The sequence below is a fragment of the Corella eumyota genome, chromosome 2, assembly GCF_963082875.1.
Source record: "Corella eumyota chromosome 2, kaCorEumy4.1, whole genome shotgun sequence".
Taxonomy (NCBI): domain Eukaryota; kingdom Metazoa; phylum Chordata; class Ascidiacea; order Phlebobranchia; family Corellidae; genus Corella; species Corella eumyota.
The window spans coordinates 20954618-20972770 of record NC_137491.1 but is presented as its reverse complement, the minus strand read 5'-3'; the positions used below and the strand labels follow the sequence as shown (position 1 = coordinate 20972770).

The 18153-nt window shown below is 27.2% G+C and overlaps 3 protein-coding genes and 1 long non-coding RNA gene across 4 annotated transcripts; all 4 read right to left on the bottom strand.

Moving 5' to 3' along the window:
• Nucleotides 1–42: 42 nt before the first annotated feature.
• LOC145742668 (kelch-like protein 12) lies at nt 43–3645 on the bottom strand. The gene is made up of 12 exons (XM_082560444.1): nt 3584–3645; nt 3348–3471; nt 3024–3177; nt 2749–2966; nt 2497–2646; nt 2231–2309; nt 1913–2004; nt 1564–1744; nt 1177–1320; nt 819–980; nt 485–641; nt 43–417 (listed from the first exon to the last, which is right to left on the bottom strand). Exons 1-12 carry the CDS (start codon nt 3643–3645, stop codon nt 309–311), a joined length of 1632 nt encoding a protein of 543 aa, XP_082416570.1. The 3' UTR covers nt 43–308.
• Nucleotides 3646–3793: 148 nt separating this feature from the next.
• On the bottom strand, nt 3794–7548 carry LOC145742667 (kelch-like protein 12). The gene is made up of 12 exons (XM_082560442.1): nt 7487–7548; nt 7251–7374; nt 6927–7080; nt 6653–6870; nt 6400–6549; nt 6134–6212; nt 5817–5908; nt 5425–5605; nt 5037–5180; nt 4681–4842; nt 4351–4507; nt 3794–4283 (listed from the first exon to the last, which is right to left on the bottom strand). The coding sequence occupies exons 1-12, from the start codon at nt 7546–7548 to the stop codon at nt 4169–4171; spliced, it is 1638 nt and encodes a 545-aa protein (XP_082416568.1). The 3' UTR covers nt 3794–4168.
• Nucleotides 7549–7801: 253 nt separating this feature from the next.
• On the bottom strand, nt 7802–9048 carry LOC145743092 (uncharacterized). The gene is made up of 4 exons (XM_082560975.1): nt 8920–9048; nt 8561–8722; nt 8232–8388; nt 7802–8164 (listed from the first exon to the last, which is right to left on the bottom strand). The coding sequence occupies exons 1-4, from the start codon at nt 8960–8962 to the stop codon at nt 8068–8070; spliced, it is 459 nt and encodes a 152-aa protein (XP_082417101.1). The 5' UTR covers nt 8963–9048; the 3' UTR covers nt 7802–8067.
• Nucleotides 8992–10462, bottom strand: LOC145742666 (uncharacterized). Its single transcript, XR_014280957.1, has 3 exons — nt 10323–10462; nt 9313–9493; nt 8992–9065 (listed from the first exon to the last, which is right to left on the bottom strand). It is a non-coding gene; the product is annotated as an uncharacterized LOC145742666 (long non-coding RNA).
• Between the last annotated feature and the right edge of the window lie 7691 nt (nt 10463–18153).

Sequence of the window (18153 nt, the reverse complement as noted above, 5' to 3'; positions counted from 1 at the left end):
TAGAAAAAAAAATACTAAGAGATTATAACCATTGGTGGTCAATTTTAAACTAAAATTAAACAGTTTTATAAAATTAGACAAATAAAAATCAATAAAATTATCTACAGATATCAGGTTATATATTTTACAGGTTTTTAATAGTTTAAATAATCTATTTAAAAATTTTGAATTTTTTTTAAATGCATAAATTTTAAATAATATTTTAAAACAATCACAAAAATATTCTTAAAATGTACTTGTTATGTGGTTAAAAAAAGTAATAAAATAATAAATTATCCATTATGACATCACAAATATAAATATTGGCATTAAACAACAACCATTGTTGCACCAGATATTTTCCTTTTTGTTTCAGCAATGATTGTCCATTTGTTGTTTGTGGGATCAAATACTTCAATGGAAGTAACTGGAGCATACCTAAATAATAAAACAATAAACCAGAGTTTAATAAATTATTACAAACTAAATATTTAGTTTAACTTACTTATCATCTAAGCCTCCCATAACATAAATCTTGCTATCTACAACTGAGGCACAGTGACCATCTCTAGCCTTGTTCATTAGTGCAACTTCTGACCATGTATCAGTAATAATGTTGTATTTGATCACTGATGAAACTGCACGAATGTCTCGACATCCACCTAGAAAACATATTTTTAAAGTTTTTTAAATTTTATTTTGATTTAGGTAAAAAAAATTTCAAAAAGTAAAAATATTAATTTTATTTCTATTAAATTTAATAATTGTTTCTGTTAAAAAAGAAATTTTAAGTTAAAGACAATTACAAAAAAAATTTACTTTAAAATAATTTTACTCACCAGTAACAAATATGTGATCATCTAAAACTACAGCTGCATGATTATCTACATTATAATTCATTGCAGAAATAAGAGACCACTTTTGTTCATCAAAATCAAAACATTCTGATGAACTTAAACTTCTATTTTTATCATTCCATCCCCCGATTGCAAATAATTTACCTGAACATAAATATTTAGAGTCTTTACCGTTTTTATTGTATAATTTGTTTACCGCACTGTTTTTTTTAAATCTTAAGTAAATTGATTAAAATTAAATATTTAATTAAATCGTTTGACATCTTTTTATTGATCGTTAACATAAATTTTTGCAGTCGAAAAAACATTAAAATAATTTACATGAAATTTGTATGTTTACCTTTTGCAGCAAGCAATACATGGTCTTTACGTGGAACAATCATGTCAGGAATATTTCCTCTTTTATTTGTCCTCACATCCAAGAATTCCCCACTTGATAAAAATTGATTATTTTCATCCTGGCCTCCAGTTGTGTAAATACAATCTAGAACAAATATTCCAAGATTTAAAATACTTTACAAAACAAAACCTTACAAAACCAAAGATGTTTTAATTAAAAAGACCATTAATTAGATTTTAACTATAATTTTTTTTTTACCTTAAAATATAAGATTTATTCTAGTTTCAAATTGTGTTAATAAAATCTATACCACTTTAAAACTAAATAAATTTCTAAAGTACAAGTTTAATTTCTTTTTCTTAAAAATGCAAAAGTTTATAAACCAACCATTTATGACAGCTGATGATGCATAACACCGAGCTTGTTTCATTGGACTTTCAACTTTCCATTGTGGATCTACTTCATCTAACTTTAAACTCTCAATAGTGGATTTACCATCCCCTCCCATGATGAAAACTTGTTTGTTGACAACAGCAGATAAAGCTCCCCACCTTTTTTCATTTAATTTCTGCAAATATATTTTAAAACTTCTATTAAAAAATATTAGCAATTTTATTAAATATTTACAATTTAAACTAATCCCCCTGTTTAAAACAACAACTGTTAGCACAAGAAATTATAAAAAATTTGGGCTCTTGAATTAAAATACAATCCAATATATTTAAAACTAACATACTGGCATTGAAGTCCATTGTTTGGTAACAGTGTTAAACAAAATAGCTTCCTTTTCATAACTATACCCTCCCATAATAAGTAACTTTGCTGGATCTGCAATTTAAATGTTAAAAAAATGTTATTTAAGAAAAATGAAAAAAAATAATACATTTAGGTAGAATAATTAAACAGTTTGGTTTACCTTTTAACTAAAACAAATTTTTTATCTAGTTTATGGTACATATAATTAAAAATAAATCACAAATCGTATAAAGTTAGATATTATTCATTCATCCACAAAAATATTTAACTAAAGTTTGATAAATAAATATTAGTTGACCTTTTTTTTCTGGTGGGGCAAAATTAACCAAAGCAGAAAGAAGTAAATGAGAACATTCCATAGATTTCATTATCAAATCCTGCAAACAAGTTTGTACAAAATTAAAATTTTATTTTTTAGATAATTTTTTTTTAATATCTTTATCCTTAACATGAAAGGTCGACTTTATGACCCAAACATAGAGTAATGCCAGTAACCCATTTCAGCGGTAAAAAAATAGTTAAACAGTTTAAAATCTTTAATAAAATATTTATGACTGAACTGACCTCTTTCATTACAACTTGTTGTAAAAATTCTCTACCTAATTTAAGAAGATCAAGAGATTGAAACAATTGGTTGACATGTTTCTGTCGTTCATTGCTGTCATGTTTTATCCAATTCATCATCGCATTATAAATGACCTTTTCTGATGAAACCTGAAGTTGGTAAGTATTTAAAGATTTAAAACTTAAAATTAAATTTTTTAATTTATTGCAGAACTTTATTTACTTTAAAAACTTAAAAAATATATTCCTTGCCTTTTTTTCTTTCAGTTTCAAAATAGAAATCAAATCCTCAAAACAAAGTTTGATGAATTCTTGCTTTGATGCAACTTTTTCAAAATTCTCAGCAATCATTTTCTGGGCTCCTTGCTTTATATTTTTAAGGTTGTATCTTTGAGAATAAGCCAGCATGGTTAAACAATTCTCAACATCAACAATGGTTTGCAGAAATCCTCCACAAAACTTGCGAAGTTCTAAATATATAATACGTTGTAATTTTAAGGTTAAAACTATAATATTATCAATCTTACTGTTAATTTGTAGATAATCTGCTGCTTCCATAATCTCAAAGACATTTTCTTCGGTTATCAGGATTTTTGCAGTGTAGGCATAATCTAAAATAAGTTCCATAATTTCCGAGCTTATTCCTTGGATCTTTACAATGGGATTGTATTTCTCTTTCATCTGTAAAAACATAAATCAGGTTGACTAAACTATTAGATTTGTTTTAAAAATAATTTTTTATAAAGACACTATGCTTTCTAATAAAACTATTTTGTGATAAAACACATTTTACTACCTAACTTTATAAACTATTTGTTGTCATTTAAAGTTTTTAAATTGTTTTATTATACCTCAGTTGTAAACATTGTTCCAAAGAAAACACAGAAAAATCCAAGAATGTTTTTGTGAGCAGAATGCTTCTTCTTTCCATCATTGATTATGACATCACAATAAACTTTGTCTTCTTTTCTATCCCTGACATAAAAAAACAATAAATTATCTTTAAGCAACTTATTTTTCAGTTTTGATTGTTTTTTTTAACAATTTTAAATTCTACATTGATTAAAATTAGTTGTAGTTATCAAACCTGTTTAACTCTTCAAATATTTTATCAGTATGACCACTGTTAAATTCTTGACTTCGAACCATTTTTAAACAAATTTAAACAACATTAACAACAAACCTAAAACCTTAAAACAAAATTATGGTTAGTAAAACTACAGTGGTTAGAGATGCAAAATATAAATACATTAGAAATTAAATTATGTTAATGAATGAAAAAGGTGACACATTTAATTTAAAAAATAGTCCTAATTTAAAAACATAAATTCAATGCAAATAATATTTTAAAAGAATCAATTAGAAAAAAAAATACTAAGAGATTATAACCATTGGTGGTCAATTTTAAACTAAAATTAAACAGTTATTTAAAATTACACAAAATAAAAAAATTAATAAAATTATCTACAGATATCAAGTTATATATTATACAGGTTTTTAATAGTTTAAATAATCTATTTAAAGATTTTGAATATTTTTTAAATGCATAAATTTTAAATATTGTTTTAAAACAACCACAAAAATATTTTTAAAATGTACTTGTAATGTGGTTAAAAAAAAGTATTAAAATAATAAATTAACCATTATGACATCACAAATATAAATATTGGTATTAAACAACAACCATTGTTGCATAATATATTTCCCTTTTTGTTTCAGCAATGATTGTCCACTTGTTGTTCGTGGGATCAAATACTTCAATGGAATTAACTGGAACACTAATCAACCTAAATAATAAAACAATAAACCAGAGTTTAATAAATTATTACAAACTAAATATTTAGTTTAACTTACCCATCCCAGCCCCCCACAACATAAATCTTGCCATCTACAACTGAGGCACAGTGACCATATCGAGCCTTGTTCATAGGTGTAACTTCTAACCATGTATCAGTAATAATGTTGTATTTGATCACTGATGAAACTGCATGAAAGCCATCTTGCCATCCACCTAGAAAAAAAATGTTTAAAGTTTTTCAAATTTTTATTTGATTTAGATAAAAAAATTTCAATAAGTAATAATTTTATTCTTTGTTTCGATTAAATTTAATAATTGTTTCTGTTAAAAAAGAAATTTTAAGTTAAAGACAATTACAAAAAAAATTTACTTAAAATTTGACTCACCAGTAACTAATATGTGATCATCTAAAACTACAGCTGCATGGGCATTTACACCATGATTCATTGAAGAAATAAGAGACCACTTTTGTTCATCAAAATCAAAACATTCTGATGAACTTAAACTTCTATTTTTATCATTCCATCCCCCGATTGCAAATAATTTACCTGAACATAAATATTTAGAGTCTTTACTGTTTTTATTGTATAATTTGTTTACCGCACTGTTTTTTAAATCTAAACCAAATTTATTAAAATTAAATATTTAATTAAATCGTTTGACATCTTTTTATTGATCGTTAATCTAAATTTTTGCAGTTGAAAAAACATTGAAATAATTTACATGAAATTTGTATGTTTACCTTTTACAGCAAGCAATACATGATCATATCGTGGAACAATCATGTCAGGAATATTTCCTCTTTTATTTGTCCTCACATCCAAGAATTCCCCACTTGATAAAGTAAAATTATTTTCATCCTGGCCTCCAGTTGTGTAAATACAATCTAAAACAATAATTACTAAGATTTAAAATACTCTACAAAACAAAACCCTTAAAAAACTAAAAGATGTTTTAATTAAAAAGATCATTAATTAGTTTTTAGTATATTTTATTTTTACCTTAAAATATAATATTTATTCTAGACTTAAATTGTGTTAATAAAATCTATACCACTTTAAAACTAAATAAATTTCTAAAATAGAAGTTTAATTTCTTTTTCTTAAAATTGCAAAAGTTTATAAACCAACCATTTATGACAGCTGATGATGCACGCCACAGATTTTGTTTCATTGAACTTTCAACTTTCCATTGTGGATCTACTTCATCTAACCTTAAACTCTCAACAGAGGATTTACCACCCCCTCCCATGATGAAAACTTGTTTGTTGACAAAAGCAGATGAAGCTCCCCATCTTTCTTCATTTAATTGCTGCAAATATACTTTTTATTATTATTTCACAATAAATAGCTTAAAAAATTATACTTTTACTTAATTTAAAAAAAAATATTAGCAATTTTATTAAATATTTACAACTTAAACTAATCCCCCTGTTTAAAACAACAACTGTTAGCACAAGAAATTATAAAACATTTAGGCTCTTCAATTAAAATACAATCCAATATATTTAAAACTAACATACTGGCATTGGGTTCCATTGTTGGGTAACAGTGTTAAACAAAATAGCTTCCTTTTCATAACTATACCCTCCCATAATAAGTAACTTTGCTGGATCTGCAATTTCAATGTTAAAAAAATGTTATTTAAGAAAAATAAAAAATAATAATACATTTAGGTAGAATAATTAAACGGTTTGGTTTACCTTTTAACTAAAACAAATATTTTTGTAGTTTATGGTACAAATAATTAAAAATAAATCACAAATCGTATAAAGTTAGATATTATTCATTCATCCACAAAAATATTTAACTAAAGTTTGATAAATAAATATTAGTTGACCTTTTTTTTCTGGTGGGGCAAAACTAATCAAAGCAGAGATAAGTATTTGAATACATTCCATAGATTTCATTATCAAATCCTGCAAACAAGTTTGTACAAAATTAAAATTTTATTTTTTAGATAATTTTTTTTTAATATCTTTATCCTTAACATGAAAGGTCGACTTTATGACCCAAACATAGAGTAATGCCAGTAACCCATTTCAGCGGTAAGAAAATAGTTAAACAGTTTAAAATCTTTAATAAAATATTTATGACTGAACTGACCTCTTTCATTACAACTTGTTGTAAAAATTCTCTGTTAAATTTAAGAAGATCAAGAGATTGAAACAATTGGTTGACATGTTTCTGTCGTTCATTGCTGTCATGTTTTATCCAATTCATCATCGCATTATAAATGACTTTTTCAGATGAAACCTGAAGTTGGTAAGTATTTAAATATTTAAAATATAAAATTTAATTTGTTAATTTATTGCAGAACTTTATTTACTTTAAAAACTAAGGAAAATATGATCCTTGCCTTTTTTTCTCTTAGTTTTAGAATAGAAAGTAAATCCTCGAAACAAAGTTTAAAAAATTCTTGCTTTGATGCAACTTTTTCAAAATTCTCAGCAATCATTTTCTGGGCTCCTTGCTTTAAGGTTTCAAGGTTGTATCTTTGAGAATAAGCCAGCATGGTTAAACAATTTTCAACATCAACAATGGTTTGCAGAAATTTTCCACAAAACTTGCGAAGTTCTAAATATATAATACATTGTAATTTAAGGTTAAAACTATAATATTATCATTCTTACTGTTAATCTGTAGATAATCTGCTGCTTCCATAATCTCAAAGACATTTTCTTCAGTTATCAGGATTTTTGCAGTGTAGGCATAATCTAAAATAAGTTCCATAATTTCCGAGCTTATTCCTTTGATCTTTACAATGGGATTGTATTTCTCTTTCATCTGTAAAAACATAAATCAGGTTGACTAAACTATTAGATTTGTTTTAAAAATAATTTTTTATAAAGACACTATGCTTTCTAATAAAACTATTTTGTGATAAAACACATTTAACTACCTAACTTTATAAACTATTTGTTGTCATTTAAAGTTTTTAAATTGTTTTATTATACCTCAGTTGTAAACATTGTTCCAAAGAAAACACAGAAAAATCCAAGAATGTTTTTGTGAGCAGAATGCTTCTTCTTTCCATCATTGATTATGACATCACAATAAACTTTGTCTTCTTTTCTATCCCTGACATAAAAAAACAATAAATTATTTTTAAGCAACTTATTTTTCAGTTTTGATTGTTTTTTTTAACAATTTTAAATTCTACATTGATTAAAACTAGTTGTAGTTATCAAACCTGTTTAACTCTTCAAATATTTTATCAGTATGACCACTGTTAAATTCTTGACTTCGAACCATTTTTAAACAAATTTATACAACATTAACAACAAACCTAAAACCTTAAAACAAAATTATGGTTAGTAAAACTACAGTGGTTAGAGATGCAAAAAATAAATACATTAAAAATTAAATTATGTTAATGAATGAAAAAGGTGACACATTTAATTTAAAAAATAGTCCTAATTTAAAAACATAAATTCAATGCAAATAATATTTTAAAAGAATCAATTAGAAAAAAATACTAAGAGATTATAACCATTGGTGGTCAATTTTAAACTAAAATTAAACAGTTATATAAAATTATACAAAATAAAAAAATTAATAAAATTATCTACAGATATCAGGTTATATATTTTACAGGTTTTTAATAGTTTAAATAATCTATTAAAAATTTTGAATATTTTTTAAATGCATAAATTTTAAATATTGTTTTAAAACAATCACAAAAATATTCTTAAAATGTACTTGTAATGTGGTTAAAAAAAGTAATAAAATAATAAATTAACCATTATGACATCACAAATATAAATATTGGTATTAAACAACAACCATTGTGGCACCATATATTTCCCTTTCTGTTTCAGCAATGATTGTCCACTTGTTGTTCGTGGGATCAAACACTTCAATGGAATTACTAAATAATAAAACAATAAACCAGAGTTTAATAAATTATTACAAACTAAATATTTAGTTTAACTTACCCATCCAAGCCCCAAACAACATAAATCTTGCCATCTACAACTGAGGCACAGTGACCATATCGAGCCTTGTTCATTGGTGCAACTTCTGACCATGTATCAGTAATAATGTTGTATTTGATTACTGATGAAACTGCATGAAAGCCATCTCGAAATCCACCTAGAAAAAATATGTTTAAAATTTTTCAAATTTTTATTTGATTTGGATAAAAAAAATTCAAAAAGTAATAATTTAATTTTTATTTCTATTTAGTTTAATAATTGTTTCTGTTAAAAAATAAATTTTAAGTTAACGACAATTACAAAAAAAAATTACTTAAAATTTGACTCACCAGTAACTAATATGTGATCATCTAAAACTACAGCTGCATGACCATATACATCATATTTCATTGGAGAAATAAGAGACCACTTTTGTTCATCAAAATCAAAACATTCTGATGAACTTAAACTTCTATTTTTATCATTCCATCCCCCGATTGCAAATAATTTACCTGAACATGAATATTTGGAGTCTTTACTGTTTTTATTGTATAATTTGTTTACCGCACCGTTCTTTTTAAATCTAAACCAAATTAATTAAAATTAAATATCTAATTAATTCGTTTGACATCTTTTTATTGATCGTTAATCTAAATTTTTGCAGTCGAAAAAACATTGAAATAATTTACATGAAATTTTGTATGTTTACCTTTTACAGCAAGTAATACATGGTCTCTACGTGGAACAATCATGTCAGGAATATTTCCTCTTTTATTTGTCCTCACATCCAAGAATTCCCCACTTGATAAAGTAAATTTTTTATTTCATCCTGGCCTCCAGTTGTGTAAATACAATCTAGAACAATAATTACTAAGATTTAAAATACTTTACAAAACAAAAACTTACAAAACTAAAAAATGTTTTAATTAAAAAGACCATTATTTAGTTTTTAAGTATATTTTATTATTTTTACCTTAAAATATAATATTTATTCTAGACCCAAATTGTGTTAATAAAATCTATACCACTTTAAAACTAAATAAATTTCAAAAATAGAAGTTTAATTTCTTTCTTTTGAATGTGCAACAGTTTATAAACCAACCATTTATGACAGCTGATGATGCACACAACCGAGCTTGTTTCATTGGACTTTCAACTTTCCATTGTGGATCTACTTCATCTAACCTTAAACTCTCAACAGAGGATTTACCCTGCCCTCCCATGATAAAAACTTGTTTGTTGACAACAGCAGATGAAGCTCCCCATCTTTCTTCATTTAATTCCTACAATTATACTTTATTTGAGTTCACATTAAATAACTTAAAATAAATTATACTTTTACTTAATTTAAAAAAAAATATTAGCAATTTTATTAAATATTTACAACTTAAACTAATCCCCCTGTTTAAAACAACAACTGTTAGCACAAAAAAATTATAAAAAATTTAGACTCAATGCTTCTTTAAAGGCCAGTCTTTAAAGGCTTTAAAGGCCAGGGAATGATGCGTTTGACTTTAAAGCGCAAGGGAAAATTAGGGATTCCGTCCTTTAACGCTTTCAGCGATTTTTTGTTAACGTTTACATACGGCCTTGGTATTTCACGCACCCCGTATTTTAGAAATAACCAGTCAGCCAGTTTTTGTTTTACTTTTATTTTTTTATTTTGGTTTTTGCACATTAATAAAAGTAAATAATAAATACGATATACAATTAATATTACAACAATGTGACGGGAAAAAATAACGGATCTCTATTAGTTACGCACGCCCTACATAAACAGGGCGTGTAACCAAAATGCGGCACATGTAATTAAACAAAGAGGTTGCATAAATTAAACCCTTACCCTAACCCTCACCTATTCAGTTTACCCATTAACACATCTGACTCGTAAAGTGGACTTAGCTATACTCATTGAAACATATTTTAACTAATTTTTAATGTCTGGTTGAACAATTGCCATACTTAGGTTATAACGCCTTGTTAAATTCGGCCGTGCGAAAGTAATAGAGATCCAAAATAACAAAATCAATTTAATGATTTAAAACATGCCAAAAGTATTAATGTTTACATAAAGATTTTAAGTATGTTATGGCATGGTCACCAAACCTTTACCTTTCTTTGCAAGAAAATGTCGTCGACAACAGTCTTCATAATTTATGATTTGTTTTATATTCAAAACAATTAAAATATTAATTGCAATTTTTCTTATATAAATTCTTTATTGTGACAAAAAACCTTATGACTAAAAAAACTATTTTTCCGGTAAGTTAAAGCTTTTAGGAAGCCATGGGGTTTGAAAAAAGCACAGTTTGGACATTAGGCAGAATATAGACAAGTCGTAACGTAAAATAAAAACGTATATAAGGGCATACAATTTTATATTTTTGATTATCCTCAAAAAAAGAATAAACTAAAGCTAAAATTAAATTTCTTTTAAGAGATATATGCTTATTCATTGTTTTTAAATAAAATATTATTTCTAAAAAATCTATTTTACAGTCTACACATGAAGTAATTTTTTACAAATTTAAATTTTCGTAGAAAAGCTTTTTGAAAATTAAGTTGTCGTTGACCAGTCATTGTAACGATGGTGATTGATTACTTTTAAACTTCAAACAAGTACAACTTTAAAGAAAAATCTAGGTAATGATAAAATAGTGATCAGTAGGCTAGGGCCCAATTTTGCCAACAACATTTAGCCACGTTTAAGTGATTTATGTGAACTTGTTGCTCTTACTAGATGAAGGTCACCATTCTAGCTGCACAACAAAATTGCATTATTTTAAAGATTTAATTTTTATAACAAGATAATAAACAAAACACGAAAAGGTAGCTTTTAATGCCAAAAAAGTGTATTTTCTGATATTAATTTGATGGCATGCCAAATCATGGGGCAATATGATTATCTATAACAGCTTTGTTTATAAATTTTAATGTTCTTGATATTTTGGTCACAATTAACCTAAGGGCAACATAAATATTAAAAAACACATCTTGCATACTTTTAAAAGACCATCAGTAACTTTAATTTACCCCGAACCCATATTGAGTTGACCTAACCATTTTCAGAAGTTAAAATTCCAAATTAAAAGTCTCAATTCGTGTGTCATGTGTCAATCTGATAATTATAATAGAAGGATGCTATAACATGTCACAGTATTTCTTGTTTTTTCAAGCTCGTTAATCGGGTTATATAAATCAGATTAAGTATTTGTCATAATAACACGACTCATCTAAAGGTATGTCTCAAAAATATAATTTGAAATCTTAGTTTGTATTTTAAAATAATAAAAACAAGTAAAAATTAGAAATCTTCTCCTTAATATTAAGGTTGTTTGTGTCTCATATTAAGTTAATCTAAATTATTTTTTTAAATCAAAACCACCAAAATAAAATACTTTAAATTATTCAGCATTTATTACCCTTTAAAACAAAATCGTTGCAAAATAAATTTTAAACATCTTAAATTAGTCGTGACTAAATAATTACCCCATAACAACAACCCCTAAAAACATTGTTGAGCAAAATAGCAAATTGTGACCTCATAGTTTATGCAGGTGCGTCACAAAGGGTTGGATTCTTTCATCCAAAAAAGTTATAATTCGTTAAAAACAATATTTATTCTCTGCGGTTTTATTTGCACGAACGCAACACGCGATAATGTGAATTTAAAATGCGTTAAGCTCATATCTGCCTTAATATCTAACTTAATTTTTTTTAACTTAAACTGGTTTTTTTAACTTAAACTGGCCTTTGGGGCAAGCATCAACACATATTTCTAATGATTAACTTAGTTTAACTAAGAACTTTACTTGCTATAAAGACACGGGAAAGCTCAAAATTTAGTCGGACTTGAAAATGAAATTTGCTTGGAAATAAAAAAGTTTTGATACGAGAAAAATAATTTTTTAGCTACATCTTTTTTTAAATGCCAAAGGAAAGTCGATATACTTTTTTGTTGTTTTAAATTTGCAAATGATTTTTTATTTTGTAAAGGTTAAATTGTATTTTAACAAAAATGATTAAAATTATTTTGTTTGGTTGTTTGTTCGTTGCAGCATCTGCACAATTACCTCCAGATGCAGGTTCGTTAAGTTTTTTTTTAAGATTATATATATGTTAATCAAATGGCTAATTGTATGTTACTAGTTTTTAATGATAATTAATTATTAGATAATTTAAAAATATTATAAAACTTATTTTAGATAATTTAAAAGTAATATTAAAAATATTTTTTAAACACACAAAGTAAAAAAATTCAAATATTTATAGTAACCCAATTAAAAGGTAATATTTGCAATTTTCATCGGTTAAAAATCGCCCAAAAAAATACCAAATTTGTAAATTAATAAAAACTTTTTTAGTCGGCCAGGCTTTGCAAACGCCTGAACAGTTTAAGTCCGAGAACGGGTTTCTAAACGTTGTGTTAACCGTCGATGTTTGGGATGTTTATTTCGGTTCGTTAAATATAAGAAGACGACTTTTTAACGGTCGAATGCCTGGTCCAACTATGTGTGTTAGACCTGGTGACGTCGTCACTGTACTATTGGTAAGCAAGTAACTATTTATCTTGAATGCTGACCATAAGCCAAAAGGTTTCTGGTTCGAGCCTTAATAATGTCACACTTCTTGTGCTTAAACCCTGCGTCAACAAATGGCTTAAAAACGTTACAACAGCACATCATTTCCTAATATAGATATATAACTCAACATCTTAAAATGATAAAAAAAATAATTGCATTTTAAAGCCGGGTTGATGAATTTTATTGACATTTACATATAAACAAATAGAAATATGTTTTAGAACAATGTTTACAATTCTTATAACAATAATTTTACATAATTTTCGATTTTTAGAGAAATAATTTGGAGCCGGCTGAAGACGGAAGAAATACAACCAACTTCCAAGTTCATGGACTACATATGGCCCCACTCCAGGTTAATATATATAACTAATCTAACTTTGGGAATTAAGATTAATACGTCATTAAATTGTGTGACGTATCTTTGGTGACGTCACCGAATACGTCAACCGCGCCACCTTTGTACCGACAATTTTACAAGACTTTAATTTTTTTTTAAAAACCAGGCAAATTTTTACTTTTTGTAATAACAACATTTAAACAATTAAATTCCTTTTCAGACCACGGAATTTGAACCCCCAGTTAACGAAGTTTTACCAGGCGAGAGTTTTCTTTACATGTTTACAATCCCCCCACTGCAACAACCTGGCTCCTTCTGGTACTACCCTGACGTTCCCGTTAAATCTGATTATCAGGTATGTGGTGTCATTATTAATCTAGTGATCTTGTTAAGTTAATATGCTTGTGACATAGTTTAAGATATAAAAATGTAAATACCCGTGGTTACGATAGAAACTAGGTATACACGGTCACATTTAACGTATTTAATGATCATTTTAAATTAAAACTTATACAATATAATGGCCTGGTTAAAACAATAAAGGCATTAACATAATGTTTCTATAACACGATAAAGGCAAAACTTATAAAAAGTTTACCGATGCTTGCATATAAAATCATTTTAAAACAGTACACACGAACTATCTTGCATAAGTTTTCTAAATAAATAACATTTTTTGTAGAGTTGACAAAAAAAGCAATTTTTAAACAAAAATAACTATATAGTTACATTAATTTTAATGTGTACAGTTAGCTGGGGGAATGGCTGGTATGATCACTGTTGAACCCCTCACTGTTATACAACAACTTAAAGAGTTTATGTGTCCTGATTATTGCGAGAATGATATCGAACTTATCCTACAACCTAGTATGCTGTATAGGAAATATCCTGAACGTTATGATGACTTGTATGTTGTTGGTTAACTGTTTGTAAATAATCTATGTTTTTAAACGTTTATTAAAGTTTTTTTATTTAGATAACATGAGTTATTTTCATTTTTGCATGACCTTTTTTTATTACTCATTGGTATTTTGCAAAACTTAAATTTTAACGTTGTTGGTGTAGAATTCATGCGCAAACCTGGGTAATATTGGTAGGCCTATGTTGCATCTTTGATGTAGCATTGTGTGGTATACTTTAAACTGTTTATATTTTAGTACATTGCTTTTTTTAGTAAGGCAACCTTGCTGGTATTTCACATCGATTTAATTTAAAGTTAGTTAAATTTTTTTCGGCAGGAATTGCATACGAGGACTGGGAAACGGAGACGAAACGTTAGCAAGGTTACACAATATTGAATACTTCACTGTAAACGGGCAAGTTTTACCAACGATTGACCTTGAATGGTGGATGGGAAAACGCATCAGGTAAACTAAAAGTGAAACTTTACACGTTACCCAAGTAATGAGAAAATCATTACAAAACAACACTTAAAATAACTTTGTTGTTTTATTTTTACTGTTTTGTTGTACAGACAAAACTTCCTTAAGACCTATAACAAATAGACAGAGCAATTTTTGTGTAATTGAATTTAACCAATACAACTACTTCAATAGATTTGTAAACGCGGGTGCAAGTGACGTACTTGAGATTGACACGCCATGTTTGGAAAATGGATATTGCTGTGACGTCAGCATTATAGCAGCTGATGGGGTGTTGTTTAACAAACCACAACAACCAAGGAACGGCCAAACCTTACTTGCTCCCGGGCAAAGAGTAGATTGGCTGATGTCGTGTACAAAGCCCGGAGTTTACGAGGTAGGATCAACTCAAAAATTTTTGTAACCTAAGTTCCTGATTTTTTAATTTTCACAAAATTTCTGACTTTAAAGTTGTATATATATAAACAACGCATTATCTAGTGCGCTAGGTCTTAGACTTATACTTAACGCATTCCTTAATAAGGCTCAATAACGGCCTCGGTAAATCTAAGTTAATATAACAAAAAAAAAAGTTTTAAAAATTTCCAAATGTCTACAAATTTAAATTTTTTAAATGTTCATCCAAAATAAAACAGAGTGTATTTAACAAAATAATGGATCCAATCAAAGAAATAGTTTAAAAGAAGTTTATTTTTTATTTAAGTAAATAATAAACCTCTCAGATCAGGAACTTTAGAAACCTTTACAATTTTTTCATTCGTTTTTTTGATATTTTAAGCTAAATTCTGCACCATTGGGTGAGAACAACGTAAGTCGATCAGGTGAGTTCTGCTTCAGAGGAAAACTTGCAACAATAATCGTAGGAGAAAAACCTGCAGGACAGCAACCAAGTCGACTCCCAATCACGTTCGATAAACGGGAGGAATTTATCGGAGATCTTGTTTACATTGATGAGGGTGAAATAACGGGAAAGTTTGTACTCGATGCCAACCCGAATTTGTTTAGTAACGCTCCACGACGAGATGAGAATAGTCCAGCAATTATTGACCTCAGGTAAAAATTTTATATTAAGAGCAAATTATGTAATTGCACAAAAATCAATCATTAAAAATTTATATAATTCGCAATTGCATTAGTTAATAAATAATACTATATCACCTTTAAGATAAATTTTAACTTTAATAATTTAATCAAGTTTTGCTACTTTTTCCATTTGAACATTTTTTACCTACGATAATAACGTGGTTAGTTAAAGTCACCCACTTATTTAACATTAACAGACGAAGTATAATATTCAACGGGATTGAAGAATGGACAATTTTAAACAGTGACCCAGAAGAGTTTAATACTCTGTACATGCCAATCAATCACGTTCAGGTATGACGTAATTAGAAATTATGCAAACTATAAAGAAAAAACAGCAACAAACTATTTATTGCCATAACAGTTTAAGCATTGTTCTTACAATAATATTGTCACTTCATTGTTCCACACTTAAATACAATTATTGCAACACATTTTTATATAAAAAATTTTTTTTTGGTAAAAAAAATATATATAAAAATTTTGTTAAACAATATTGTTATTTACACCATTAGTTTTTGTTTTGTTATTCACATTAAAATGGTCGTTGTGTAAACATTATGTTATTATTTGTAGATCATAAGTTACAACAAGTACAATGGACCGATCAACATGCTTATCGATGGAAAATCTACTTTAATATCTCAAGATTTGACACAGAAATGTCAGGTTCAATACCCGGGCTATGACAGCAAGTTTTTTTTATAAAGTTAAAAAAAAAATACAACATCATCAATAGCATAATTGGAAAATTATACTCAGTAAAATAGTATACTACATTAAAATCGTGTTATCTAGTTACAAAACCGTACTCGATAGACGCAATAACATAACAAAGGCAAACAATTTTATTCAATAAGGGTGATATTGCATCTACACTTAATTTTTTTTGGATATTCTAGATTGCTCAAAGATCAGCAGTTTAAACAAAAAAAATATTTCAATAACTTTGTTGTTTAGGTTTAAGTTGGGATTTAGAGACCCACGAATTCCCAGCGGATTTCCCCATCACATTGGGCCACAAAAAACGTTACAAGGATAACATGGGGGCGATTGCAATGGCTGACATAGGAGAGTGGAGGGATGTGATTACAATTCCACCTCTTGCAAATATAACAGTAAGTATTATGGTGATAACATCCTTTTGTTATTGTATTTGGTGGCAATCCCCTCGTAAACAAGATGTTGATGTGTGTTATGTTTTAAACTACAAGATGTTATAATGCTTTTTTCTTAATGCACCGTTTTGTCATACATTACGTTGTTACTGCTTGAAAGCAAATTTAAACCAATATTGCCTTACACATACAAAATAAAATAGAATATTGTTGAAGAACATTTTGTTATGGGTTAACTACATAAACAATAAGTCAAAAGTAAAACCCATTGGAAGTAAAAACTGTTATGTTTCGTGTTTTTTTTAATTTTACACTAAGAAAAACAACATGCCAGTAGCAGGACTCAAACTTTGGTCTGTTGTTTTAAAAATACTGCAAGTGTGGTTTCGTTTCACTCCCCTAGTCAATGCATACAAATACTTTTCGGTATAAATTATTTACAAATGTTTAGATCCGGTTTGTAGCTGATTCAATCAAGGTCAAATTTGAGATGCATTCAACTCAGAACAAAAACAAAACAGCGGCGGTGTCTTACCTAGGCCACATTAAAGACAGAGGTAACATGATAAGTTTAGTAACTTAGTCTGTACATAAATAAATTTAGTTTTCACACATTAAACTTTTCCTTTATTAAGTTATAATTTACGTTTTCCAAGAATGTATGATTAAATAATTTTAAACTAAATTTTACTATATTTTAATAGTTTATTTTTCGGTTTTAGAAACATTATTTTGCAATAAATTTTTGTTTTTAAAAATTTTGGTTTTTTATCTTTAAATTTATTTCTTAGGTTTCGTATTTCCACCTGTGACTGACCCATACCAGTTTGTTGTCACAAACATGGGTACCTGTATGTTGGGTGACTTCTACCCACAAGAACCTGAACCCAAGGAGGTAATGACCCCAATGCTGACCAGATTGGCAAAAGTTTTTAAGAAAATGCCGTGGTACCGAAACTACGTTGAGCAGTTCTTGGATTCCTACTTCGGGAAGAGTAAAGTTTAGGTGGAGGTTGATTAAAATGATGTGGAAATACTTAACATGTAAAAATTTTAAAAAAAGAATAAATGTTATGTGACAAAATAATTACAAATTAATAAAGTTCAAATAATAATTTAAAAAAACAAAAAAAATTGATTAAAAATATTTCACCCAAAAAGTGTAAATAAATAAATGATGTAAAACCAGTAAAAGAAATTAAATCATTGAATTAATTTAATAAATACAAAGTTGTGAACTTATCTTAAATGTTTAAATACTTTAACCAAGTTTTTATTTTTGTTAACTTAGACATTATTTAAAAATATTTATAGAACTTTATTTTTAGTTAATAATCTAAAAAAAGAAAACGATTAATTACCACATTACTAAAAATGCAAAATATTAAAAAGCATAATCAAATTAATTACATATTTTAAAAATTTACTCTAAAAATA

What these genes read in the sequence shown, in the direction of transcription:
- LOC145742668 (XM_082560444.1), bottom strand. Translation starts at nt 3,645, where the DNA reads ATGGTTCGAAGTCAAGAATTTAACAGTGGTCATACTGATAAAATATTT. An exon ending in ATATTTGAAGAGTTAAACAG is followed by an intron (nt 3,472 to 3,583) that starts GTTTGATAACTA and finishes TTTTTATGTCAG; the next exon opens with GGATAGAAAAGAAGACAAAG. An exon ending in TGTATTGCTTGCTGCAAAAG is followed by an intron (nt 981 to 1,176) that starts GTAAACATACAA and finishes ATTTATGTTCAG; the next exon opens with GTAAATTATTTGCAATCGGG.
- LOC145742667 (XM_082560442.1), bottom strand. Translation starts at nt 7,548, where the DNA reads ATGGTTCGAAGTCAAGAATTTAACAGTGGTCATACTGATAAAATATTT. An exon ending in ATATTTGAAGAGTTAAACAG is followed by an intron (nt 7,375 to 7,486) that starts GTTTGATAACTA and finishes TTTTTATGTCAG; the next exon opens with GGATAGAAAAGAAGACAAAG. An exon ending in TGTATTGCTTGCTGTAAAAG is followed by an intron (nt 4,843 to 5,036) that starts GTAAACATACAA and finishes ATTTATGTTCAG; the next exon opens with GTAAATTATTTGCAATCGGG.
- LOC145743092 (XM_082560975.1), bottom strand. Translation starts at nt 8,962, where the DNA reads ATGATTGTTCCACGTAGAGACCATGTATTACTTGCTGTAAAAG. An exon ending in TGATCACATATTAGTTACTG is followed by an intron (nt 8,389 to 8,560) that starts GTGAGTCAAATT and finishes TATTTTTTCTAG; the next exon opens with GTGGATTTCGAGATGGCTTT. An exon ending in GTTGTTTGGGGCTTGGATGG is followed by an intron (nt 8,165 to 8,231) that starts GTAAGTTAAACT and finishes TTTATTATTTAG; the next exon opens with TAATTCCATTGAAGTGTTTG.